Source organism: Mustela putorius, unplaced genomic scaffold (assembly GCF_011764305.1).
Source record: "Mustela putorius furo isolate JIRA1106 unplaced genomic scaffold, ASM1176430v1.1 tig00003853_pilon_pilon_pilon, whole genome shotgun sequence".
Classification (NCBI taxonomy): Eukaryota; Metazoa; Chordata; class Mammalia; order Carnivora; family Mustelidae; genus Mustela; species Mustela putorius.
The window spans coordinates 11,532,909-11,560,737 of NW_025422005.1; the positions used below are offsets into that span (position 1 = coordinate 11,532,909).

The 27,829-nt window shown below is 48.9% G+C and overlaps 1 protein-coding gene across 5 annotated transcripts in view; it reads right to left on the reverse strand.

The window, feature by feature from the left end:
- Positions 1-69: 69 nt before the first annotated feature.
- The window catches only part of SPATA21 (spermatogenesis associated 21), a 36,809-nt gene continuing 9,049 nt past the window's right edge, over positions 70-27,829 (reverse strand). For all 5 annotated transcript variants that reach the window (XM_045063827.1, XM_013048618.2, XM_045063826.1 and 2 more), the window contains 11 exons: positions 26,704-26,902; positions 21,792-22,054; positions 21,375-21,423; positions 19,826-20,286; positions 19,335-19,423; positions 16,921-17,058; positions 14,707-14,778; positions 14,472-14,589; positions 1,768-1,940; positions 785-959; positions 70-248 (listed from right to left, as the gene is read on the reverse strand). In XM_045063827.1, the coding sequence (XP_044919762.1) occupies positions 191-248; positions 785-959; positions 1,768-1,940; positions 14,472-14,589; positions 14,707-14,778; positions 16,921-17,058; positions 19,335-19,423; positions 19,826-20,286; positions 21,375-21,423; positions 21,792-22,054; positions 26,704-26,902 (1,795 nt within the window). In that variant the 3' untranslated portion in view covers positions 70-190. The remainder of the gene's footprint in view (positions 249-784; positions 960-1,767; positions 1,941-14,471; positions 14,590-14,706; positions 14,779-16,920; positions 17,059-19,334; positions 19,424-19,825; positions 20,287-21,374; positions 21,424-21,791; positions 22,055-26,703; positions 26,903-27,829) is intronic.

Consider the following 27,829-nt stretch of genomic DNA (forward strand, 5'->3'; position numbering starts at 1 on the left):
GCCCTGCACTCTGAGAGCCAGGTGGAAGGGTGAAAACCTGGGGGCCTTCCCAGCACTGGACACAGAGGCCAAGGCTCTTGGTGTTTATTGGCTTACCAGGCCACAAAAGCAAAATCCAGCAGCAATACCGGCCTAAGAACCTGTCCGCCTGCAGGTCCTGAATGGCTGCCCCGAGTCGGGACTCCAGAGGTCAGTGGGTTCGAGCTGGCACAGAACTGAGCCACTTGCAGCTCTCAGAGCCGTGTTCCCTAAGGTGAGAAGTGAAGGGGGGGTAAGAAATGAGCCATTCCCAAGTGCCCCAGGGGAGAGGTGGCTTCCCTGGGATGCAGTGGAGCCAGGCTGGTGGGCTGGGGGGCCTGAGCGCAAGTCCTGAGTTCTTTTGCTCCCAAAGTACCTGGGAGGGGACTGGGAGGGAAGCTGCCGCCATCCAGCAGCCCAGCCTGTTTCCTACCACTCCTAACATGGAATCAGACTCCGGCAAAGGACGTGCAAGCTAACCCCTGCGTGGTGGTGCCAGCCTGAGAGAAAGATGGTGTGTGCCACTGAGTCTGGGCACAGCAAGGCAAAAGTTCCCGGACTTAAGCACAGTCGATGGGGCACATGGGCCCTCAACGAAGCTTAGTTCCTTACTATTTCCATTATTTCCCCTTTTCCTCCCGGGAGCAGCGGTATTCCAGGTATCATCTCTTGCAAGGTTTAGGCCAGGGCCCCATTTTAAAAAAAAAAAAAAAAAAAAAGGTGGTGGATGGGCCTGGGCTGGAGCTCTGGCTTTCGGGGTACCCACCTGCTTCCTTGGGATCCTGACTGGAAGAGGAGGCTCCGGATGTCAGGGCCCAGGCTGGCGGGGGTGCACGGGTCCAGCACGTAGTGGCTGCCCTGCTTCCGACGGACCATCTTGTCCAGCCGCGGACAGAGAGGGATGCAGGGCACCTGCGCGTAGGGGCTCTGCAGGTTGGCAGCTGGCAAGGGAGGAGGAAGCAGGCCGACCCAGCTGAAGTCCCAGCTTGGCCGCATCCTGAGCTGGGTGGGTTTGGGCAAATTGCTTAACCTCTCTGAGCCTCTGTGTAAGCTGGAGGTGAGTACCCACCTCACAGAGCAGACGGTGAGGATTAAAGGGATAACACACCGAGCACAGTGTAAGGGCTAATAACAGCTCACACAAGAGCACATGTCTTTGTGATGGGTCGGGTAGGCACGCTAGAGAGACTCTAGAAAGCTCCTAGCCCATGACTTGGCACACAGTCGGAGTCTAATCAGTGACACTTGCTTTTATGGGGAGGCAACCTTGCCCAGTGAAAAGAGAACAGGTTTTAGAGTCAGACCTGGCTATACAGTGCCTTTTCTAAAACATGTTAGCTGTGGGGCCCTGGGCCTTGGCCTTAAACTTGCTCAGTTCCACTGTTCTCACCTGTAACATCGAGTGAATACATGATCATGAGCATTAAATTCTAGCCCATCTACAAAGGGCCTAGCACCGGGAGTGACCCCAGCGGGTGTTCAGTAAATGGTGAGCTGGGATTGCTAATTACCCTTCCTGCTCGGTGGAGGCTCTTGGGACCAACGTGTGCTCAGGGCTAAGCCCTGGGGAAGAATGCAGAAGACCCTCATCAGAGGGCTAGAGGTGGGATACCGTGATTCTCAGACCACTGGCTGATGCGCACAGTTATATGCCCGAAGTGGGAAACCATGTCTCTTAGCTCCTGGGTCTGGCTGTGGGGGCCCAGGGAAAGAGGAGAGCAGAGTGTTCACAGTGCCCAAGGCCCTCACCATAGTTCTGCTGCTTCAGCCGGCTCAGGATCCTGAGAACCCTTCGTTCTGGGACTTCCAAGTCTGCCTGCTGGGGATTGTAGGGAAGCTTCTTCCGGGACCGCAGCCGGCCTATGGCTGTCTCCATCTCTCGGGCCTTACAGGTGCCCTCCTTCAGCTTCTTCTGGTAATAGCTGGGGAGGCAGTGCCCACCCAGCTCAGCCTGGCTGTGTTTAATTTACCCTTCCTACCCCCCTCACTCTTTCTGAGCTCCTGTTCTGTCTGGCCAGCTCTGGGACAGGGACACCAGCCCAGGAGTTAGGGGACCTGAGTTTTGGTCCCAGCTCTGTCATTAACTCCCTGTCACTGCCTTGCTTTGGGCTCCAGTCACCCGGACCCTCCATCTGCAAGTCACATAACTTCGGGCTTCAGGTCCGTCCCCTGTCCCCCTACCCCCCTGCCCAAAAAGGGATCAAACAGGTAACAAAGCCCGTCTGAGCACTCAGCAACGTGGCTGGTGGAAAGAGCCTGGTCACTGTCACCTCTGCTTTCTGCCACTGATATTTTTACCTACACGTACACATGCTCTGTAAGACAGCTGTGTGATTAACCTGCTCCCGAGTTCGAGTTTTATTTTCTAGACTTAATGCTGCTTATCTGCCCACTAGACTGTGGCTCTACACATGCATTCAGCAGATACCTAGTGGCTGTTTTCCTCAGGCCAGCGCACGTCTAGGTGCTTGGGGAAGCAGTGCAGGAGATCTCCACAGAAGGTCCCTGCCTCCTGGCATCCCAGCCCCCGCCTCTCTCTCTGGCCACCACAGCAGTGACCACTGCACATGGACTTTGAGCAGCTTTGCACAGGGACAGTCGGAGGTGGCCTCACCTCAGGAGTCTCCTGCCTGGAAGCTTCTTTGATGCCCCGGAAGTGCAGGGGAATGAAACTGCCATGGGGGCCACCTTTGACCAAAGGAGCTAGCAGCTGAGGTACATGGGTTTCTCTTTCTTCTCCTGACAGAATTCTGAACCACTATCCATAGTCTCCTCAGAAGATCATGTGGGTGGCTGACTCAACACAGGCTTGTATTGGTTCCTCCTCTGGTCCCATTCCTTCTCTCACTCCTCCCTGGAATCCCTTTCTAAATTGACCACCTAGGCAAGCACCTAGTAGGAAGGACTGTGAACAAATAAATACAGTACCTGGTTGGTGGTAGTGGGTGTAATGAGTAAAAGCTGGACAGTGGGTAGTGATGAGGGACGATTTTGCTCACAGGGGCCAGCAGGATCTCAGAGGTGGTGATATTTGAGCAGAATGAGGGGAGGGAGCAAGTCAAATGGATATCTCTGGAGGAAGAGTCTTTCAAGTAGAGGGAATGGCATGTGGAAAGGCCAGGAAGTGGGTGAGAGCTCAGTGAGCTCTAGGAATGGCAAGGAGGCCAGGAGAGGCTAGGGCCTGGTATGTGAGGAAGAGTGGGAGATGTGGGCATCGAGAAGGCAGAGACAGACCACCCAGGGCTTTGAGGCAGTGGTGAGGGGTGGGCATGCTACTCTTGGTGCTGGGAAACACTTAAGGCTTACATTGCTGGTTCTGCTGTGGTCTCTGCCTATCTCTGGTGCCTGGAATTTGGGGTTTTGATGAGCTTCACACATAGAACACAGAAAATGAATATCAGAGCCCTTACATGGAAGTTGGATCTAGACCCCTGTGTAAAACTAGGCCCTGAAAAGGTAGCATGTGGAGTAAAAACGATGACTTAGAAAATAACTTCACCCCACAGGGGCCAAAGGGACAAGAGCAAAATGTGTGCAACTTTCTCAGTCACAATTTTAAAGGAAATTGCTTGTTCTCCACTTCCTCTCTCCCTTTCCCATGGGCTTGAATTCAGATGTGTTGCTGGTAAATTAGCTTAGGTTTGATCTAGGAAATGGTGGGAAAATAAGTTAGAAACAATAAGTTGTGTGCTGGGCAGCCTTGTCTTCCTGCCTGCTTCTTCTGGAGTGTCAATATAAGAGAGAAATAAACTATCTTGTTTCAACTGTAGTGCATCGGGGGCTGTTCCTGAACTAATACACCAATATAGAATTCTATACCCAGCTAAACTACTCAGTGCGACTATAAATAAACTCTTTTGCAGACACATAAAATCTCAAAAATTTTGTATCCCATGCATTCTTTCTCAAGAAGCTGCGGGGGGACATAGTCTTCTAAAATGAGGGCATACACCAAAACAGAAAAGATATACATAGAGAAAACAGGAGATCAACACAGGAGATGCAAAGGTAGTGGAAGCTGGTAAAGGGGAATCCCACATTGGTGGTGCAGTTGCCATAAAGGACAAGTTTAGATTAGATCACTACAGTGTAGAAGACAGAATAGGGCTGCTGTTATTGCACCGGTGATTGAGTCACTTCCCATGTAACCCAAAAAAGCTGTCAGGGTAACATGCGCCTGTTATTTTTTAACTAAACCAAACAAACCAAGAAGGATTAAGCAAACCAAGAGTAAGGCATGTACTCTAACAGAGAATCCTAAAGAGGAAAGGAAGAAAGAATTCCTATGATGACAGCAGATCCCCAAGATAACAACTCTGCAACAGGCTTACAAAATTAATCCAAGGGGCGCCAGGGTGGCTCAGTGGGTTGAGCCTCTGCCTTTGGCTCAGGTCATGATCTCAGGGTCCTGGGATCGAGCCCCACATTGGGCTCTCTGTTCAGCAGGGAGCCTGCTTCCCCTTCTCTCTCTGCCTGCCTCTCTGCCTACTTGTGATCTCTCTCTCTCTCTCTCTGTCAAATAAATAAAGTAATTTTCTAAAAAGAAATTAATCCAAAAATAAGAATAATGAAATTATTTAGAACATGCCTTCAAGAAAAAGAAACTCTAAGAAGGTGGCACAGGAATTATTAATGGGTACAAAGAAAAAAAAACTAAGGCAATCATCAACTTCAGGAGTTAGACAAGGAAAGGGGCATCTGGGTGGCTCAGTTGTTAAGTGTCTGACTTCAGCTCAGGTGATGATCCCAGGGTCCTCAGATGCAGCCCCCCATCCAGCTCCCTGCTCAGCAGGATGCCTGCTTCTCCCTCTCTCACTCCCCCTGCTTGTGTTCCCTCTCTTGCTGTCTCAGTGTCTTGCTATCAAATAAATAAACAATCTTAAAAAAAAAAAAAAAGGAAAGGAAGTCATAGTATAATAAAATACTCAGCTGTTAAAAATTGCATAACCATAATAATGGACCCCCCAGAATTTAGTAAAAAATGATAATATATTAAAACAGGTAGAGGGGAGCTTAGAGGATGGTTGTATCAGACAGCTAAACCCATACCATAATTGGAAGTCAATAGATACATGTAAAAAAAAAATCACTAACCAAAATATTGTAGTACATGCATGTTATTTCAAAATGAGAAGAGAGTCAAAAGTATTTGTCTTGGGAAGGGAGACTTCAGGGAATGGGGTACTACAAGTGTTTATTACTAACCTTTTTGCACTACTTGGTTTTTCCATTGTTCTTAACTTTTTTTTTTTTTAAAGATTTTACTTAAGAGAGAGAGAGAGACAGTGAGAGAGGGAACACAAGCAGGGGAAGTGGGAGTGGAAGAAGCAGGCCTCCCACCAAGTAGGGAGCCCGAAGCAGGGCCGAATCCCAGGACCCTGGGATCATCACCTGAGCTGAAGTCGGACACATAACAACTGAGCCACCCAGGTCCACTGGACTATTTGTGGTTTCTTTGTTGTTTTTTGGGTTTTTTTAAACAATGTATACATTACTTTAAATTTTTAAGAATTAACTGAAAGGATAAAGTTATGTCAGTTGAATACTAACCAAAGGATTTCGGTATAACCATATTATATTTAAAAAACTAGGTCTTACGGCAAAAAGCATTACTAAAGACACAAATGATTACCATATAATGATAAAATGTTCAGTTTGTCAGGAAACAAAATTCTAAACATGAAATAGAAGGCAAAATCTGATAAAACTACAAGAAGTAGAAAATAATTTTATTATCACAGAAGTGATAATGGATACTGAGCTTTGCCAATGTAGCATCAAGAAATCCATATACTATATGGGGATGAATGGATGTGGCTGCATTTTGATAAAAGTTTAACTGTAAAAACAGAGCAAGCTAGGGGGCCTGGGTAGCTCAGTCGTTGAGTGCCTGCCTTTGGCTCAGGTCATGATCCCAGGGTCCTGGGATGGAGCCCAGGCATCGGGCTTCTTGCTCAGCGGGGAGCCTGCTTTCCCTCTCCTACTCCTCCTGCTTGTGTTCCCTCTCTTACCGTCTCTCTCTGTCAAATAAACAAATAAAATCTTAAAAAAAAAAACACAAAAACTGAGTGTGGCCTGCAGCCCATAACTTGCTGACTTCTGTCTACCGTAGGCCTTACCTAAAACTAAAATCCGTAGGAGAAAAACAGAGTTTGGAAGTTGAGTCTACCAAGTTAGAGGGTTTAGGTAACACCTGGGCCTTTCACAAATATGCCTGAACAAAATAAAAAACCAAGACTACATAAACTGGCAAGGAATTGCCCACAGGAACAAAAAATGCTCATCAAAGGAAGAGTCCCGCTTCCAAACAAAACAATCCAGTCTCTAATGCATATCATCTAAAATGTCCAGGACACAATAAAAAATTACCAGACATGACAGGGTGCCTGGATGGCTCGTCGGTTAAGCGTCTGACTCTTGGTTTCAGCTCAGGTCTTGATCTCAGAGTCCTGAGACTCTGACCCTTGGCTCAAGTTATGATCTCACGGTCCTGGGACGGAGCCCCACATCAGGTTCCCTGCTCAGCAGGAGTCTGCTTCTCTCTCTTCCTCTGCCCCTCCTCCCATTCATGTGCTCTCTCTCAAATAAATAAAATCTTTTTTTTAAAGGTTTTATTTATTTATTTGACAGAGATCACAAGTAGTTAAAGAGGCAGGCAGAGAGAGAGGGAGAAGGAAGCAGGCTCCCCGCTGAGCTGAGAGCCCGATGTGGGACTCGATCCCAGGACCCTGAGATCACATGACCTGAGCTGAAGGCAGCGGCTTAACCCACTGAGCCACCCAGGTGCCCTAAATAAAATCTTTTTTAAAAGGTATTAAAAAAGGGGGCACCTGGGTGGCTCAGCGGGTTAAAGCCTCTGTCTTCAGATCAGGTCGTGTTCCCAGGGTCCTGGGATTGAGTCCTACATCAGGCTCTCTGCTCAGCAGGGAGCCTGCTTCCCTTCCTCTCTCTCTGTCTGCCTCTCTGCCTACCTGTGATCTCTGTCTGTTAAATAAATAGATAAAATCTTTTTTTTAAAGTTTTAAAAAGGTATTAAAATATATATTCAAATAATTGAGGGAAAATCTGATCTTAATGAATAGAGAAACAAACTACAAACATGAAACAAATGGAAATTCTAGAACCAAAAGGTACAATAACTGAAGTGAAAAAGTCTGAACAGTCTTTGTAGCAGACTAGAGAATTAGTAAACTTGAAGACAGATCAGTAGAAATCATCCAATCTGAAGAACAGTGGATTAAAAAATTGAAGACAAATGAACAGAATTCTGTTTCTGGCCATAATGAAGGACCTGGTACTGAACTTGTCCTCCTGCCATAAATAAATATATGAAACTTGTGAGATATTGAACAATAGGCAGCACAAGACTATAGTCCCTGAGGGGAGAAACCAATGAGGTGAGCTGACCGGTTCTCCAGAGAACTTTGCCTGGAGGTACAGGAAGTCGCACCCAGGCAGAACCGTCGTAGACCCACTGAGGTAAGGGGACAGACAGTGTAGCTGGTGAACATGGAGGCGACAGGGATTAGTGTATCAGGATATCAAAGAGATAGGAGTCATGTAATGAAAGTTGCAGAAATACACATGGGGTTTTCTTCAGTTTTTGGTTGCATACTAAGTAGTACACACATAGTGTGAAATTTCACGAAGCCAGACAAAGAACAAAAAACAGAAGTAATTACCAGGGTTAACCTAGGGCTGAGAGACACATGACGTTCCAACAGAGCAGAAGCTCTTTGTTGAACACCTGAAGAATTAATAGAGCTCTTAAATGAGTCCTCTTTCAGTAGTTGGGACTGAGTCCTAGAGGAGAGACTACACTGGATCTTCCCTAACAAAGCTTTATTTTTATTTTATTAAAAGATTTTATTTATTTATTTGACAGAGAGATCACAAGTAGGCAGAGAGGCAGGTAGAGAGAGTGGGGGAAGCAGGCTCCCTGCTGAGCAGAGAGCCCGATGTGGGGCTCTATCCCAGGACCCTGAGATCATGACCTGAGCTAAAGTCAGAGGCTTAACCCACTGAGCCACCTTGGTGGCCCCCTAACAAAGCTTTAAAACCTTGAAAGAGGGATACCCCCCTGGCAGAGTTGGTACAGCATGTGGCTCTTGATCTCAGGGTCATGAATATAATAAGCCCCATGTTGGGAGTAGAGTTTAATAAAATAAAATAACATAACCTTGAAAGAAAGATTATCAGTAACATAACATAACATAACATAACATTAACGTAACGTAAACACCTGCCCTCTAGTTCAACACTTTAAGGAATAAAATCCAGACACTCAGTAAAGTGCCACAATGTCCAGCATCCAATCAAAAACTAACAGACACGAGAAGCAGGAAAGTACCAATAAAAAAAGGAAAATCAGAAAAAAAAGAAAAATCAGTTTACAGAAACAGACCCAGAAATGACAAAGATGGCAGAATTAGCAGAAAAGGACCTTAATTGAGGTATTATAAATATGCCCAAGGATTTGAAGGAAATATGAACAAGAGGAAAGAAAACTATGAAATAGAACTGAATTAAATATTTAAATATGAAAAATGCAACAGCTGAAATGAAAAATTCACTGGATACACTTAAGAGGAGATTAGACACAGCAAAAGAAAATACCAGCAGGGGCGCCTGGGTGGCTCAGTGGGTTAGGGCTCTGCCTTCGGCTCAGGTCATGATCCCAGGGTCCTGGGGATAGAGCCCCACATCGAGCTCCCTGCTGGGTGGGATCCCAGGACCACCTAAGCTATAGGCAGACACTTACTTGACTGAGCCACCCAAGCACCCCAGGAAGAAACATTCTTATCTCAAGAGATGCGGAGCCTTGGCTGAGAGAACTCTGTAATAAACCTCCTTAAAATAACTCATCTTCCCTTAGTCTGCCCATATAGTTTCACTACTATTCCACATTCACTACTCTCTGTTCAACCTAGGATAGAAACACTTAGGCCGAGTCATTTCTTTTTTTTTTTTTTTTTAAAGATTTTATTTATTTATTTGACAGAGAGAGATCACAAGTAGGCAGAGAGGCAGGCAGAGAGACAGAGAGGAGGAAGCAGACTCCCTGCTGAGCAGAGAGCCCGATGCGGGACTCGATCCCAGGACCCTGAGATCATGACCTGAGCCGAAGGCAGCGGCTTAACCCACTGAGCCACCCAGGCACCCAGGCCGAGTCATTTCTTTGGGTCTTCTTTTTCTTGTGAGGGTGCCCAGGTATGTGTAAATAAGATTCATATGCTTTTCTCCTCTTCATCTATCTTTTTTTTTTTTTTTAAGTTTTCTTTCCTTATTTAAATGATCTCTACACCCAATGTGGGACTTGAACTAACAACTCTGAGATCAAGAATTGCATGGTCTACTGACGGAGCCAGCCAGGCAGGCATCCCTCCTATTCGTCTATCATATGTCTGTTCCAGTTGGAAATTCTGAGAGAGTAACAGACAGTTTTTCCTTTCCTGGACATCAAATGACATTTTTATTTGAACAAAGGAGAAACCATGGTTATTCAGCCTTTGGTTTTCAGTGGATATTTCTCTAAAAGTAGACGAAGTTAGCCTGTCATTTCAAGGAGAACAACTGACAGCATTTTTTGCCTCTGATCAAATTAAAGCTTTCAGGAAAAAGTTAGACTTTTGGGAAACTTAAACCCATCAACATGGGCATATACATGTCTTTATACAAAATACTTTATAGCAGTGAAAATGAATGAACTATAGCCACACACAACACTTCTAATACTTAAAGACTTTCCTGATACTAGTGGTGATATTAATTATAATATCATAGTATATCTATACTAATTAATATAGTGTCATAGTATATATATACTAGCTATATATAGTGTATATAGATATAAATATACATATACTAATTAAAATGAAATGTGCTAACACCTGAGAGATATGCAGTATTTTCCAAATGACGAGTGCACGTTACCAAAACATTCGTGGGAGAAGGGCCGTTTAAACTACAAGATAGGGGCGCGCCTGGGTGGCTCAGTGGGTTAAAGCTTCTGCCTTCTGCTCAGGTCATGATCCCAGGGTCCTGGGATCAAGCCCCGCATTGGGCTCCCTGCTCAAGTGGGGAGCCTGCTTCCCCCTCTCTCTCTGCCTGCCTCTCGGCCTACTTGTGATCTCTGTCTGTCAAATAAATAAATACAATCTTTAAAAAAAATAAACTACAAGATAGACCAATAGACTCTTCCATTTAAGAGTACAAGCGCTTCTAGCTGGCTCAGTTCGTAGACTGTGAGGCTCTTGAGTTTGAGCCCCATGCTGGATGTAGAGAGTGCTTAAATAAATAAACTTTAAAAAATAAATAAAGGAGTACAGGGGTACCTGGCTGGCACAGTCAGTAGAGCGTCCGACTCTTGGGTTCATCTCACGTCATGATCTCAGGGTCATGACATCAAGCTCCGTGTCCAGCTCTCCGCTCAGCATGGGAATCTGCTTGGGATTCTTTCCCCCTTCCTCTCCCTCCCCCTCTGCTCCTCCCCCTGCTCTCTCTTTTTCTCTAAAAAGAAAGAAATTTTTTTTTAAGATTTTTTTTTTTTTAATTTGACACAGAGAGACGCAGTGAGAGAGGGAGCACAAGCAGAGGGAGTTGGAGAAGCAGGCTTCCCGCCGATCCAGAAGCCCAATGTGAGGCTTGTTCCCAGAATCCTGGGATCATGACCTGAGCTGAAGGTGCATGCTTAACCAACTGAGCCACCCAGGTACCCAGAAAGAAAAAAAAATTTTTTTTTAAGATTTTTATTTATTCATTTGACACCAGAGATCACAAGTAGGCAGAGAGGCAGGCAGAGAGAGAGAGTGGAGGAAGCAGAGAACCCAATGGGGGGCTCGATCCCAGGACCCTGAGATCATGACCTGAGCCGAAGGTAGAGGCTTAACCCACTGAGCCACCCAGGTGCCTACATAAAATCTTTTTTTAAAAAATGAGTGTAGGGGCGCCTGGGTGGCTCAGCGGGTTGGGCCACTGCCTTCGGCTCGGGTCATGATCCCAGGGTCTTGGGATCGAGCCCCACGTTGGGCTCTCTGCTCAACGGGGAGCCTGCTTCCCCTTCTCTCTCTGCCTGCCTCTCTGCCTACTTGTGATCTCTGTCAAATAAATAAATAAAATCTTAAAAAAAATGAGTGTAAAGGGATGTTGGCCTAAAAGTATAAAAACTACGCTCTTTAGAATCTTTTGCCCATGTGTCCCAGGAGACATATACAAGAATATTCACACTGTTTCTACACAGTTGAAAACTGAACATAACCCTGATGGCTATCAGCAGAATGAATAAGTATACTGTGATATAGTCACACATAATAGTATGTAGCAGTTGGGATACCTGGGTGGCTCAGTCAGTTAAGCATCTGCCTTTGGCTTAGGACATGATCCCAGGGTGCTGGGATAGAGACCCACATTGGGCTCCCTGCTCAGCGGGGAGCCTGCTTCTCCCTCTCCCCCTGCCTGCCGTTCTTCCTGGTTGTGCTTGCTCCCTCTCTCTGTCAAAAAAAATAAAATTTTTTAAAAAATAGTATGTAGCAGTGAGAACAATAAACGGTTTTTTTTCAGAATCTATTTATTTGACAGACCAAGATCACAAGTAGGCAGAGAGGCAGGCAGAGATAGAGGAGGGAGGAAGCAGGCTCCCCACTGAGCAGAGAGCCCAATGCAGGGCTCGATCCCTGGACCCTGAGACCATGATCTGAGCCAAAGGCAGAGGCTTTAACCCACTGAGCCACCCAGGTGCCCCAAGAACAATAAATGATTGATAATTACTCACAAGGATGTGAATGAATCATAAAACATAAGGTTGAGGGAGAAAAAACAAGTAACAAAAGACTTAACACAGTATGAATCCATTCATAGAAAGTTTATGAAAAGTGGGGTGCCTGGGTGGTTCAGTGGGGTAAGCCTCTGCCTTCAGCTCAGGTCATGATCCCAGGGTCCTGGGATTGAGCCCCGCATCGGGCTCTCTGCCCAGCGGGGAGCCTGCTTCCCCCACCCCCTGCCTGCCTCTCTACCTACTGTGTTCTCTGTCTGTCAAATAAATAAATAAAATCTTTTAAAAAAAATAAAGTTTATGAAAAGGTGAACAATAAAATACTCAGGAATACAAATGAAGGTGAGTAAAGACCAGAGCGCCACTCCATATCTACCAGGAGGAAGACCGACAATACCAAATTTGCACAGGATGTGGAGCAACTGGAACTCTCCTACGAATGGTGGGATTGTAAAATGGTGCAACCACTTGGAAAAAGGTCTGATGAGTTCTCAGAAGTAAAATACACCTACCCACAATTCCCTTCTGCATATTCACCCGAAGAAGCCAAAGTATGTGTCCACAGAAGGACTTGCACAAAAATATTAACGGCAGCTTTGTTCACGATAACCCCAACGGAGAAACATGGAGAGACCCGTCAGAATGGACGAACCAACTGTGGTAGATTCATGAGTGGGACACTGGTCAGCAGTAGAAACGGGTCAACCCTGACGCCCACAACGACACGGACAAATCTCAGAAGCCTTGTGCTGAGTTCGAGAAGCTGACCCTAGGGCTGCATACTGTAGGTTTCCATTGATGTGAAGTTGCCAAAAAAGCGAAGTCAATCTGGGATGGAAAACAAACTGGAAGAGTGATTGCCTTGCAGGGGTGGGTTCGGAGACCCACTGGGAAGGATGGTGAGGGCATCTTCGGGAGTGATGGCAAAGTTGTGTATGACTTGAGAGGGGTTCGGGTTGCCCGGGTGTGAGAAGTGGCTGAGATTCATGGACTGATGATTTGTGTGTTTCACTGAATGTAAATGATACCTCCAATAACGAAAAAGAAGAAAAAAGCTCTAAACAAATGTCAATCTTTAGTTATTGATATGTATGCTGAAGTATTTAGAAGGAAATGACTATCAATTATTGTGAAATGAATAAAAAACTGATATGGTTGTACGAAAAAAGGTTAGGTAGACACAAGATTAAAACAAGCATGGCGGATTGGCAATGGTAGAATCTGGTTGGTGAATATATAAACATTCACTGTGAAATTCTCTCAACTTTGCTGTGTATTTGAAATTTTCAGTAAGCAAAGGGAAAAACAAGTAGTGAAAGTTTAAAAAAGAAAGCAAGGGAATAATGGTTAGTTCTTATCTGGGGAGATGTGATTGGGGTAGGGCACACAGGGCTTCAAGATTATTGGAAATGATCTATTTTTATTTATTTATTTATTTTTAAAGATTTTATTTATTTATTTGACAGACAGAGATCACAAGTAGGCAGAGAGAGAAGAGGAAACAGGCTCCCCGCTGAGCAGAGAGCCCGATGCGGGGCTCGATCCCAGGACCCTGGGATCATGACCGGAGCTGAAGGCAGAGGCTTTAACCCCCTAAGCCACCCAGGCGCTGGCGCCCCGGAAATGATCTATTTTTAAACTGGGGAAATGGACACATGGGAATCTTATTGTTTCTAAAATTATACATTAATGCTCCTTGCTCAGTGGGGAGCCTGCTTCTCCCTCTGCCTGCCTCTCCACCTTCTTGTGTTCTTTCTCTGACAAATACATAATTTTAAAAAAATTAAATTAAAAATAAAATTATGCATTTATATTCTTTAGAGTTATATATACTTAGAGTGATTTACAGATGCTGGGAGGAAAAAAGACCTTTTGTCTTTGGGGTTCCTGAGCTTGTGTTGCTGGAACAACTTGCTGTCATTCCCCTACCTCTGGGCCCATGTGGACAAGGCCTGGTCTCAGTGGCAGAGACAGTCCTCTGTGTGATACACAGAGACCAGCTGGGCTGTTCTGCCATCACAGTTTGCTTTTAGCCTTGGAATGTTGAAGTTCCTTTTGTGCGTAGCCATTCCTTCCTTAGTTGAACCAGTAACCACCACCTCCACCCAGCCCAGTCTGGAAACATGGGGAGGCTTTCATCTCCAGCGTTCTCTGGCTCCAGGCAGTCTCTATCACATACCCGTTCTGAGATTGTCCTCTGGGTACTGCAAGAAAGTATTCCTCTTGCTGTTGAATTGGTTCAGCTAGGCGGGTGTGAGTATAGGGCTGCCAGTTGCCATCCTTCCCACTGAGGGAGAGGGAGAAGCAGACTCCTCACTGAGCAGAGAGCACAACACAAGGCCTGATCCCAGGATCCTGAGATCATGACCTGTGCTGAAGGCAGAGGCTTAACCCACTGAGCCACCCAGGCGCCCTGACCTAGTTGAGCTTGAAACCATGGTACAGAGATGGGTAGGAGAGATAAAACCTTAAGAGTATCATCTGATCTCCTGGATCCAGCCATTCCTGAGGCCATGATCCATTATATGAGCCAATACATTCCCCTTTTGCTTAGGCCAATTTTATTTGGGTGCCTTTCACTTGCAACTAAGAGTCCTAACTATCAAGATTCTTCAGCTGCCACAATACTAGGTGCCATTTCTGTGTCTGTCACCCTCCACCCACAACCACCGGCCGCACTCACTTGGTGATCTCTTCTAAGGCCGCCTCCGGTAAGGCCAGCATCTCCACCAGCAGGGACAGGATCTCAAAGAGCAGAGTGTGGGGGTTTGGGGGAGCCATGTCCGTCAGGGCATTCTGCTCTGGGGACATGGGAAGATGTCTGCTGTTACCATTCCGTAGTTCTGGAGGCCAACTGGTCCCACCAGCCACCAGGCCCCTCCCCGAGCTCTGACTCCTCTGGGCTCACCCCTGCTCACCCACAGAGCAGAAGAAGCGCCTGGTGTCTGTCATCACAGCCAAGAAGTCCTTGAAGCCTACGTGACCATCTCCTGTGGAGGCCAGGGGTATAACAGTGGGCAAGGGCCTGCCAGAGTGGGCGCAGGCACTGCACCCCGGGCATGTTAGCATGTACTCAATGGGTTTGATTATAAAACACAAAGAAGACACATACTCAGTGCAGCATGTGCGGTGCACACAGCAAAGTAGAAGGTGAAAATTAGGGGTGCCTGGGTTGGAAGCTTCTAGAACTGAGGGCAGCAGTCTGAGTTCCCATCCCTGGTCCACCACTTATATCCGTGTGACCTTGGCAAAGCCCCCAACCCCTCTAAGCCTTAGCTTTCTTACCTAGAGAGTGGAGATAACCATAATACTTATCTCATGGGAGAACAAATGAAGCAATGTGATTAGAACAGAGCCGTGGGTATTATACAAGCTCAGTAAATGTCAGCAACTGTCATTATTACCATGTGCTAGTCACTGCATGAGAATTAGGTACCCGCAAGATTCCCACCTCGGCCTTCAAGGCCCTGTAGGACCTGCCTATTACCTGTCTCCAGTCTCACCTGGTGCCAAGGGCCCCCAGCATGAACCTGTTCTTCCACTGGGGCCACGTTCCCTGTTCCGGGCCTTTGCACATGCTGCTTCCTCTTCCTGGAATCTTCTCTACTGCCCTCTAACTCTTTAGTAAACATCCTACACGTGCTTCTTCTTGATCATCCCTTCCCCAAGAGAAGTCAGACCGGACCGCGTCAACTGCCTCACTACACATTCTCATAAAACCCTGTGTTTCAACCACACACTTGTAAGATCTGGAATTTAATGGAGATGCCAAAAGGGTCTGTTTTGTTCTGTACTGTGTCCTCAGGGCTTAAGACAGGTAGTTTTGGGGGGCACCTGGCTGGCTCAATCCAGAGGAACATGTGACTTTTGATCTCAGAGTTTTGAATTTGAGCCCCACATTTGGGGTAGAGATTCCTTAAATAAATAAAACTTTAAAAAAAAAAAAAAGACAGACAAGTCTTAGCAGATGTTTCCTGAGCTACTAGACAAATGAATAAATGGTCTCTAATCCTGAAAACCACCCCCTGGAGGTGCCTAATACTCTTATCCCCACGTCACAGATGGGGCCTGAGGCATAGAGAAAAAGGAAGCTTTTGCCAAGAGTCACATAGGGGCAGAGCTAAGGTGGTTCCTGGCTTGTGTGTGTGGATTCGCCCCCATATGGTGATGGAGGAAGCAGAGCCAGATGGGTAGTGGCCAGGAGCCCAGGCCCCCTACAGCTCCACGGCTCCTCACGGCCTGCATCTAGCCAAGCAAACCACGGGGGATTCCCCTCGCCCTGTATCCTCCTCCCTTTGTCTCGTTTATTTCTGTCACGGGGGATGCCCTTTTTTCTTCCCTCCCTGCCTAACCGCTATTTAATCTTTCACGATTTGGCTCGGTCATCACCTCCTCCAGGAAGTCTTCCTTCCTGATCCCTCCCTCTAAGCCACCTGAAGTGCTGCTTCCTTTGGTGACTCTTCTGTGTCCCTGTCTCTGTGAGCACCTTGAGGGCAGGGCTCATGGGCCTTACCCGTCTCTTTATTCTCAGTGCCCAGATCAGGAAGGCGCACTACTTATAAATACTTCCTGGATGGCGAACACTAGCAGCTCAATGTCTTATAAATACGTTCTGTGCACCAGGCATTGGGCTCAATGCTCTGCCTGGATTATCTCACTTGCTTTCCAGCAGCCTGCTGAGATGGATGCTATCAGCCCCATTGTATGGAAACCGAAGCCTGGCCAACTTCACTGATTTGTCCAAGGTCACATAGCTGGTCAAATGAGTGACCCGGTCATGGGAGAAGGTCCCACGAAGCACACACACAGGCCTAAAAGGGAGGTATCTCAGATACCACCTACATCCTAGGGTCAGAAGATAGGTCATGGCCATCTCCAGGTGCCCAGAACCCGGTGCTGAGTAGGTACTCAGAGAGCATTAACTTTGGGGGCCCAGAGTGATGGGACCCCAGTGGAAAATAAAAATGCAGGATGGGGTCCCTCACTCAAAAATTTATGAAGAATTTCCGGACTGCAACAGCTGAGTATTAAACCATGTGCAGGCCCCTTGAAGCGTGGAGGCCTGCAGGGCCAGAAAGGTCTCCCGTTGCTGGCCCTGCCTGGGACTCAGAGTGGCGCCTCCTGTCACTCACCATCGATGTCGGCGCTCCTCAGGGCGTCCTGTACCTGAGCCGGCGTGAGGGAGATGCCCACAAGCAGCAGGATGTTGCCAAGGTTCTGTGCGTTCACCTCGCCATGGCCATTGAAGATCTCAAAGTAACTGCGGAAGGCTGTGGTGGGGTGGCGGAGGTCACGGGAGGCGGGGACACGCCTTGTTCCCACCATCCAACGCCCCCACTTTCCAACCACCCTCCTGCCCAGCATCCTTCACCACCGTGGCTGGGTGGAGAGACAGGGGCAGCTTAAACAGCCATAGTGGAAGGCGCCATCCCACTAACTCACTCCACTCTCTATCCCAAGGTCAGGCCAAGGTCTCAGCAGGTGTGCCAACACCTAAGCTCCTTAATGACCTTCACTCTGTGCCAGGAGCACAACCACCTTAGGGCATCCCTGCTATGTGCCAGGCACTGTGCTAGGCTCTTCATGGCCACGTTCTCATTAAAGTCTTACAATGGCCTCATAAGAGTGGGATGCTTGTTCCTTTTGTCCCAATAGGGAAACTGAGGCTTAAAGATTAAGTGACCAGGTAGGTCTTTCTGACCCTTAGGTCTGTGCCTTTGACTTTGGTGCTCTATGGTCACTTATCCGCATGGACGTGCTTTCCAGGATAGCTTGGTACCAAAAGCTGCACCTGACTTCTCAGCCCGCAGCCAAATGTTGGCAGAATCAACAGACCGAGGGAGGGGGCTGGGTCTGCCCTTTAATAATAAGCTGGGTGGCTGCTTTGGCCTGAACTGCATCCCACTGAAACTCTTATGCTGAAGCCCTGACCCCCAGGACATTAGCATGGGACTGTATTTAGAGACAGGGCCTTTCTCTCTGCTCAGCGGGGAGCCTGCTTCCTCCTCTCTCTCTGTCTGCCTCCCTGCCTACTTGTGATCTCTGTCTGTCAAATAAATAAATAAAATATTTAAAAAAAAAGAGGTGGTTAAGTTAAAATGAGATAGTAGCGTGGGCCCTATTCCAGTCCAACTGGCGTCCTTACAAGAAAAGGAAATGCGGAAACACGAGAGACAGCAGGGATGTCTGTGCACAGAGGAAAGGCCACGTGAGACCACATGAGGACACAGGAGGGTACACGCAGCCACCTGCAAGGCGAGGGGAGGGGCCTCAAAAAAAACCCCATTCTGCCGCCACCTTGATCTGAGATCTGCTTGGTTTGCGACCTCCTGAGCTCTGAGCAAAGAAGTGCTCAGCCACCCCATGCTGCTGCTGTTACGGCAGCCCAAGCAAACCACACAACTGCCACGGGCAAACCACCGTACTTCTCTGAGACTCGATTTTCTCATCTGTGAGATGGACAAAACGGTTCATCCTCCGAGAGCAGTTGTGTTAATTCAGTGTCTGGCACGTAAGAGACTGAAGTCTGACACACAGAACTGAGATGAGGACAGAGGGAGCACTAGGGAGCTCAGATTGGGGTGAGCGGTGACCCCCCAAGGGCAGGCATGCCAAAAAAAAAAAAAAGGGTAAGACAAGAACCGCTCTTAAAAGCAGGCGTGGGCAAAATGCCCCGTGGTTTGGACTATGAGAGCAGAGCAGCCAGAGAGGGCTGCGGGGCATGGCAGAAAGCCCGGGTCTCTAAGCCACGGCGGCACCTTGTCCGTGAACTCTGCTCAAGGACGCGGGGCAGAAGGGCCTTTTTGAAAATGGCTAGAGAGTTGTAATGCTGGAAGGAGCCAGCGCCCAGGAAGCGCTCATGGGGAGCTGGAAAGAGGAAATCAGAAGGGGCCAGTGGAGAGGGTCAAAGATTTAGGGGAGGAGTCAAGGGTGGAGGGAGGACTGATCCCTGCTCTTCTGGGGCTGGGGCAGGGTGTAGCCGGGCTGCAGGAAACCCGTGGAGCTCACGGAGTCAGCACTCCCTCCTCCTCCCTCTCGTGGCCAGTGGAGTCGTGGGGCCCAGGGCCTCCCCCAGGTGGGTATTCAGAACTTTAAAACTTTTGGGAGGGGGTAGGATGTGGCAGGAAATGGGACTTGTCCAGGGCAACTGGTCTTGTTAAATGGTGAGGGATGGTCTAGGGCGGACGGGGGGCCCTGGAACTCTGCCTCCCATCCAAGCGGCCTCCAGACGACCAGCAGAGTGGGCTTGGATGGAGGGAGGCAGAAATGCCTCCAAGCCTGAAGAACCTTGCTGGGTTTGATCTGTTTACTCAAGGAGGCAGTTCCGGAAGAGGACTGGACCCCAAGGAAGAGGGCCCAGCAGGGACTCAGACTCCCACGGCCAGCTGCCACCCCGCACTGTCTCCCTAGGCAGGAAGTCTCCCCCGGGCCCAGAACACAGGGCTGCGGTGGGCCTCAGGTGAGCGGTGTGGTGTGGAGCACCCCATCCCCCCAGGACTGAGCCTTCTGCCACTGGAGGTGCTTCCCTGGGCAGGCCGGCCCTCACCTTCCTCTTGCCTCAGGGTGAGATGCTCCTCGAACCTTTCATCCCAGCTCTGGTACAGCTTGAGGAGGCCGCGCTCCTCCAGCTCCTGCCTACAGAGGACAGACCCCAGACACAGGGCACACATCCAGTCACCCTTGCCCGGGGCCACCCCCAGAAGCTAGAGGCGGGCAAGGGGGGAGGGTGGGGCAGAGGAGGGCATGGGAAGGACCCTGGGGGAGGCTTTGGGAGGTCAGGAGAGGCTCAGAGTGACCCTGGGGAGGAGGAGGCAGGAGTGAGGGGACATGAGGGGAAGGGACACGCCTCCATGTCCCTTAGAGGGACTTAGATTAGAAAGAGAGAAGCTGGCAGAAATGGGGGTGGGGGTGGTGGAGCAGAAGTGAGAAATGAAGAGGGGACACACGTGACGGGGACGAGAGTCTGGAAGAAAGATGCCAGGGACCCTGGGACCCCAGCTCTGACCTCGGGCGCTCTTTTTGGGGGGCGACTCCTACCGTGTCTTGGTGCTGCTCAGGCTCCTCTCTCCACTCGGGTGCAAGAGTTCTGCCCTTCTCCAGCCCACGTCCAGGGTGGGGGCCGGCAGGGCTGTGACCAGCCCTGAGGCCGGGACCGGGGATCCCACAGGGGCAGGGACAGGGACTGGCCCGGGGGCTGGCGACCGGGCCCAGGAAGGGGCCATCGCAGGGGCCGAGGCAGGGGTCTGAGGCAGGGTCAGAGGCAGGCTTGGGGCCGAGGAGGGCACGGGGGTCAGGGTCCTGGGGGACTTCCGGTTTGGCAGGGCCCGGGCCTTGGCAGCCCTCCGATGTGTGACCTCCTCCTCCTCCACCTCCAGCAAGCACTTCATGAAGCCTTGCCGAAGGCTCCCAAGGTTCTGGGCCTCCACAGCCACCGTGGGCTCCCGAGGCTGCTTCTGCACAGGGTCCAGATCCCTCCTCTCTCCAGTGCCCCTCACCTCCTGGGGACAGCACAGGAGAGGGAATCCAGCCAGACTGTCCCACAGAGCGTCTCCTGCCCTTCACTCTCCAGGGCAACCTCGCAGTGCTCTTCCTCTCTGGGCCCCTGGACGATGCCCTCCAAATCTCCTATGCACCCCACGAGGCTCCTCCCTGCACTTGACCTTGGCTCCCCCGCCTTCCAGCACTGTGAGCCTGGGGGGCTTGAGTAAGTCACTCCCTGCCCCACCTTTCATTTATTTCTGTCCCCGGGATCAGCACAGCCTCAGTGGTCTTGTCAGTAACCTGTTGTTTGCAGACCTGACCAGAAGGTAAGCTTCATGTGAGCAGGACCTTGTCTGCCTCCTTTATCCGTGACTACCCAGGGACGACACGTGGCAGGCACTTAATAAACGCCCACTCATTCATCCAACAAATCTAGCCATCTCCTGCTTCTGTCCCTCCTATGACAGGGACGGGTCATCCCCAGCCTACCTCTAGCACGCACGCCCCTGCCCAGCCCTTTGTCCCACATGAGAAGCAGCTCTTGTCCCTAAAGCACCAGCTCTATTTTGTCCATCAGCAGAAACATGCTATTATTACTTTCCTTCCAACTAAAATCACCCGTATGGGCGCCTGGGTGGCTCAGTGGGTTAAAGCCTCTGCCTTCGGTTCAGGTCCTGATCCCAGGGTCCTGGAATCAAGCCCCTCTTCGGGCTCTCTGCTCAGCAGGGAGCCTGCTTCCTTTCCTCTCTCTGCCTGCCTCTCTACCTACTTGTGATCTCTGCCAAATAAATAAATAAATAAAAACCTTAAAAAAAAAAGAAATCTCCCCTGACAAATCCCATTAGCTACCAGCTACTAGCCCAGGGTTCTGCTCCTATTTCCAAGCTCCAGAGTCTAAGGGCATCCTTTGCCCCTGCCCAAGATGCACACACGTGTGCATGCACACATGCAAACACACACACGTGTGCACACTCACACAGACACACAGGCTCACTCACACCTTCCCCAGTTGGATTCCAGATACCAGCCCAGTCCCTCCTCTGCCTCCTCCCTCCTCCTGATTCCCAGCAGGCGCCCTCCCCACCCCAACTCTGGCTCTACTTACCAGTGCAGGAACAGGCCCTGGTGTTGGTTGGGTCTCCATGGCCTTGACCCTAAACAAGGAAGAGACCCTGGAGTGGCAGAGCGGCTCAGTGCAAGCTCATCCTCTGCACTGACCTTCCCTCCGCCCCCAGGACACTCAGGCCCACTACCCCAGCCTCATCTCTCCAGCCTCATAATCTCAGAGGGACCCCTCATTCCCTCACATCCCCATGTTGGGACGAGGCCTTTAAAGTACAGGTTTGCAGAAGTGGTGTTAGAAGTATCCTACAGATGGGGAAACTGAGGCCCAGAGGGGCATGGCTTGCCCAAGGTCCTACATCAGGTCAGGAGCTAGAATTCACCTCACCTGTAACTTAACAGAAGTGTGATCTTGTTGGGTCAGGGGTCGGGTAGGGGAGGGCATCAGAGGATAGCTTACCTTCCTTTGGGTGGGTCAGGTCCTGGCGTGGATGGTGGGAAGGAGTTGGCCGTCTTTTCCTCTGGAGTTGCCAAGGGTATCAGGGGCACTGCCTCCTCAGAAATGTCCTCCTGTGGCCTGATGTGGGGGGTGTCCAACTCCTTGGGGAGCTTGTCTCCCCGTGGCTGCCCACAGCTGTCCAAGGTGCAGGAAGTGTCCACTGGCTGCACTATGTCTGCCACATGAGCTGCCTGGTGACCTGGGATGGGCTGACACTCCTGGCCCTGCCGAGGACAAGACACCAAAATGAGGAGCCTGAGCCTGGCTCCCAGGTGAACCTCAACGCTGGCCTGGAAGCTGGTCATCCCAGGCTTACTGTGATCCAGACACGGCGAGTGTTCTCTCACTGAGTGCTCTCAGCACCCCTAGAAGTAGCAGAGCCTCATTTTCAGGGATGAGGACACGAAGGCCCACAGGAGTCACAGCCTACCCAAAGTCATGGTCCATGCTTCTCTGCGGCATAGAAGGGGAGCCTGGAGGAACTGAGATAGTTCCCTTTAAATCCCAAACTCCTTGGTATTTTCCAAGGAATATTCAAAATACAAGAATCCTTCTTGGAACGCCTGGGTGGCTCAGTGGGTTAAAGCCGCTGCCTTCGGCTCAGGTCATGATCTCAGGGTCCTGGGATCGAGTCCCGCATCAGGCTCTCTGCTCGGCAGGGAGCCTGCTTCCTCCTCTCTCCGCCTGCCTCTCTGCCTACTTGTGGTCTCTGTCTGTCAAATAAATAAATAAAATCTTAAAAAAAAAAAAAAAAGAATCCTTCTTGTACGCTCCCTAAAAAGGGGATATGTTAACTGATTTCAAGACTTACTGTAAAGTGACTTATGATCAGGACAGGATGGTATTGGAATAAAGATAAATAGATGAGTGACAAAGAATCCAGAAATCGACTTACACAGAGCTCAACTGATTTGCAACAAAAGTGCCAGTAGGGAAAGGGGAGTCTTCAACAAATGGTGCTAGAATGGTTGGATGGCCACGGGCCAAAACCCAAACCATGATCCAACATGCCGTACACAAAAATTAACTCAAGATGGATCATAAATTTAAATATTAGGGCGCCTGGGCTCAGTGGGTTGAGGGTCTGCCTTCAGCTCAGATCATGATCCCGAGGTCCTGGGAGGAGGCAGAGGAGGGACTGGGCTGGTATCTGGAATCCAACTGGGGAAGGTGTGAGTGAGCCTGTGTGTCTGTGTGAGTGTGCACACGTGTGTGTGTTTGCATGTGTGCATGCACACGTGTGTGCATCTTGGGCAGGGGCAAAGGATGCCCTTAGACTCTGGAGCTTGGAAATAGGAGCAGAACCCTGCTCGAGCCCCACATCAGGCTCCCTCTGATCTATGAGGGATCTATGCTTCTCCCTCTCTCTCTGCCTGCCACTCCCCTTCCTTGTGCTCTCTCTCTCTGTCAAATAAATAAATAAAATCTTTTAAAAAAATATTAAGCCTAAAATTATAAAACTTCTTGAAGAAAACATAGGAGAAAATCTGACGTGATCTTGGGTTAAGCAAAGATGTGCAAGAAATAACATCAGAAACTCGAGCCCTAACGAAAAGATTGATAAATTAGGCCTTATCAAAATTCAGAACTTCTGTTCTTAGAAAATCTCTGTTAAGAGAATGGAAAAGACAAGGCACAGCCTTGGGGAGAGCATTCACCAATCACATATCTTATAAAGGACTTGTATTCAGAATATCTAAGGACCTCCAAACTCAATAATAAGAAAGCAAAGAACTTGTTTTGTTTTTTAAAGGCAGAAAGTAAAAAGATGATCCATAAAGTGGAAGGAAAAAAATGTGTGTAAATCCTGTATCTCCTAAGGGACTAGTATCCAGAATATATAAAGAACTCCTACAACTCAACCATAAAATAATCCAATTAAAATAATGGGCAAAGGGGCGCCTGGGTGGCTCAGTGGGTTAAAGCTGCTGCCTTCGGCTCGGGTCATGATTCCAGTCCTGGGATCGAGTCCCGAATCGGGCTGTCTGCTCAGCAGGGTGCCTGCTTCCCTTCCTCTCTCTCTCTGCCTGCTTCTCTGCCTACTTGTGATCTCTGTCAAATAAATAAATAAATATCTTTTTTTTTTAAAGATTTTATTTATTTATTTAACAGAGATCACAAGTAAGCAGAGAGGCAGGCAGAGAGAGAGGAGGAAGCAGGCTCCCCGCTGAGCAGAGAGCCTGATGTGGGGCTCGATCTCAGGACCCTGAGACCATGACCCGAGCTGAAAGCAGAGGCTTCAACCCACTGAGCCACCCAGGCGCCCCATAAATAAAAATCTTTAAAAAACAAAACAAAAACAAAAACAAATGGGCAAAGTATTTGAATAGACATTTCTCCAAAAAAGATATGCAGATGACCTATAAGCACATTAAAAAAATGTTCAACATTGGGGCGGCCTGGGTGGCTCATTCAGTTGGGTGTCTGACTTTGGCTCCAGTCATGATCTCAGGGTCCTGGGATCGAGCCCCGCTTGGGTTCCCTGCACTTACTGGGGAGTCTGCCTTTCCCTCTCCCTCTGCCCCTCCTCCCTCTTGTTCTTCTCTCTCAAATAAATACAAAATTTTTTTAAAAAAATGCTCAACATCATTTGTCATCAGGAAAATGAGGGGCGCCTGGGTGGCTCAGTTGGCTAAGCAGCTGCCTTCGGCTCAGGTCACGATCCCAGCGTCCTGGGATGGAGCCCCACATCGGGCTCCCTGCTCAGCGGGAGTTCACCCTGCCTCTCTGTTGCTCTGCCTACTTGTGCTCTCTAACTGCGTCCAAAAAAAAAAAAAAAAAAAAAAGAGAAGAAAAGAAAAAGAAAAACTTTTAAAAAAGGAAAATTGAGGCCACAATGACAGCCCACTAGACACCTATTAGAACGCTTAAAATTAAGGACTGGCTCTACCAAGTGTTGGGGAGGATGTGGCTCAGCTGAAATGCTCATACCTCTGCTGGGGTTGGAAAAAGGCACAACGGCTTTGGAGAAGACTTTGGCGTTTTCTTAGGAAGTGCCATATACACCTACCATAGGATCCCTTCTATGCCGAGGAGGGTATTTGCTCCAGAGCAATGAAAGCCTTTGCTCCTGCGGACACGAATCTTTGCAGAAGTTTTTTTTGTTTTGTTTTGTTTTTTCAGAATCAAAAAGTGAGAAGGAACCATATGGCCATGGGTAGGTGAAAAAATGAAGGTGTCTGTGTGCAGGTGTCTGGATGGAGGTGTCTGTGTGCAGCGGCCTGGACTATCACTCCGCGTCAAAAAGGAGGGTGTTTTGAGACCTCAAGAGCTTGCGTGAATCTCAAAATAATCGTGCTGAGGGAAAGCAGCTGGGCAGAAGAAATGTACCCTGTCCCCTTCCGTTTGTGTAAAATTCCAGGCACGACAAACAAATCTGTAGCAAAAAGTGTGGATCAGAGGTGGCCTGCGGATGGGGGTGGGTGGGAGGAGGGATGGCAAGGGGCATGAGGAAACTTGGTGGGGAGGGGACAGCTACGTTTATTATTTTTTTTTATGTGTTTTTCATTTTTTTTAAGATTTTATTTATTTATTTGACAGACAGATCACAAGTAGGCAGAGAGGCAGGCAGAGAGAAAGGAGGAAGCAGGCTCCCTGCCGAGCAGAGAGCCCGATGCGGGGGCTCGATCCCAGGACCTTGGGATCATGACCTGAGCTGAAGGCAGAGGCTTTAACCCACTGAGCCACCCAGGCGCCCCTACGTTTATTTTCTTGATGGTGGTGACTGCTTCAGGGGTGACGATGTGCGTCCAAAACATCACTGAAGCTTGCCATTTATTATTTACTTATTTATTTATTTTAAGATTTTATTTATTTGACACGGAGGGAGTGAGACACAGCGAGAGAGAGAATATAGGCAAGGGGAGTGGGAGAGAGAGAAGCAGCGGGGAGCCTGAGGCGGGGCTCCGTCCTAGGACCCTGAGATCACAACCTGAGCCCAAGGCAGACACTTAAGGACTGAGCCACCCAGGCACTCCTGAAGCTCTTTTTTTAAAGACTGTATTTGTGGGGCGCCTGGGTGGCTCAGTGGGTTAAAGCCTCTGCCTTCAGCTCGGGTCGTGATCCCAGGGTCCTGGGATCGAACCCCGCATCGGGCTCTCTGCTCAGCGGGGGGCCTGCTTCCCTCTCTCTCTCTCTCTCTCTGCCTGCCTCTCTGCCTACTTGTGATCTCTGTCTGTCAAATAAATAAATAAAATCTTTTAAAAAAGTAAATAAAAAATAAAGACTGTATTTGTTTATTTGAGACAGAGCATGCATGGGATGGAAAGGAAGAGGAACAAACAGACTCTGCTCTGAGCACGGAGCCTGATGCAGGGCTCGATCCCAGGACCCCGAGATCATGACCTGAGCTGAAACCAAGAGCTGTATGCTTAGCTGACTGAGGCACCCAGGCTCCCCATACCTCACTGAAGCTTTAAAAGAATTAATCCCAAAATGAAAATAAGTGAAAAGATATTTTGTAGACAAATAACTTAAAAAAGGCACCAAGCTCTAACCACCTCTTGCAAAGTCCCACAACACTCAGTGGTTAAGAAACAGCTTCTAGGATATCCTAGCCTGAAGAAAACCACTGAGTGTGGTTACATCCAGCGTGTCCCTATTTTTCTCGTACACAGAACCTCTCCACTCACCCCCACCTCCAGCATCCGTTGACATACCGTGGGGCCACTCTGGAAACAGGTTACACAGTCTTGCAATTAAGAATATCCAGAATATCCCAGTGGCCCACAGAGACGGGACACTTGACATCTCCAGGGAATGGAGAGAAGTAGACACAAGTGTACCAAAATGTGGGGCATGGGGGGAAGCTCCATCGTCTTCCCTGTGGGGCAGTCATTCTGTACCCTCCTCCCCACGTCTCCATGGACATTACCTGGTGGCTCTGGAGGGCCTGACCCTTCACCGTCCCTGGGTTCTGCTGTCTCCCCCGCTGGTCCTCGGTCTCCTTCCCTTCCTGTGCTGCAGGGACCCCGGAAGGCAGCACCCCCAGATCACTTCCTGGCTTGGCTTGACCCCGGCTTGCTTGCAGCTCCCTGGGCCCTTCCTGGGGGGCCGGAGTTGACTGTTTCTTCCTGGGGAGAACAGAAAAGTGACACCTCAGCTCCCGGATTGGGCCACAGTTTTATATTCGTAGGCTCCTATATGGTTCCCAGAGCACCTGTCCACACCTAGGTACACCATAGGTGCATACTTAATGCTGGAGAGGATGAATGAAGAACTGACATGAATTCTCCAAATCCCAAACACTTTGATGTCAATGTTTAGGGGAGTTAGGATTTTATTATTATTATTACTGTTGTTGTTGTTTAGAAAAAAAGAAAAAAACAGGAGCATCTGGCTGGCTTGGTTGGTAGAGCATGTGACTCCTGATCTCAGGGTTGTGAGTTCGAGCCCCATGTTGGGTGTAGAGATGACTTAAAAATAAATCTTGGGGGCGCCTGGGTGGCTCAGTGGGTTAATCCTCTGCCTTTGGTTCGGGTCATGATCTCAGGGTCCTGGGATCAAGCCCCGCATCGGGATCTCTGCTCAGCGGGGGGCCTGCTTCCTCCTCTCTGCCTCCTCTCTGCCTGTGTCTCTGCCTACTTGTGATCTCTGTCAAATAAATAAATAAAATCTTAAAAATAAATAAATAAATAAATAAATAAATCTTGGAGGAGTGCCTGGGTGGCTCAGTGGGTTAAAGCCTCTGCCTTCGGCTCAAGTCATGATCTCAGGGTCCTGGAATCAAGCCCCACATCGGGCTCTCTGCTCAACCGGAAGCCTGCTTCCCCCCCACCCCCTGCCTGCCTCTCTGCCTACTTGAGATCTCTGTCAGTCAAATAAATAAATAAAATCTTTAAAAAAAATAGAAAATAAATAAATCTTGGACCGCCTGGCTGGCTCAGTCAGTTAGCATCTGACTCTTGATTTGGGCTCAGGTCATGATCTCAGGGTCATGGTCAGGCTCCACGCTCAGCAGGGAGCCTGCTTGAGATTCTTTCCCTCTGCCCCTCCCACTG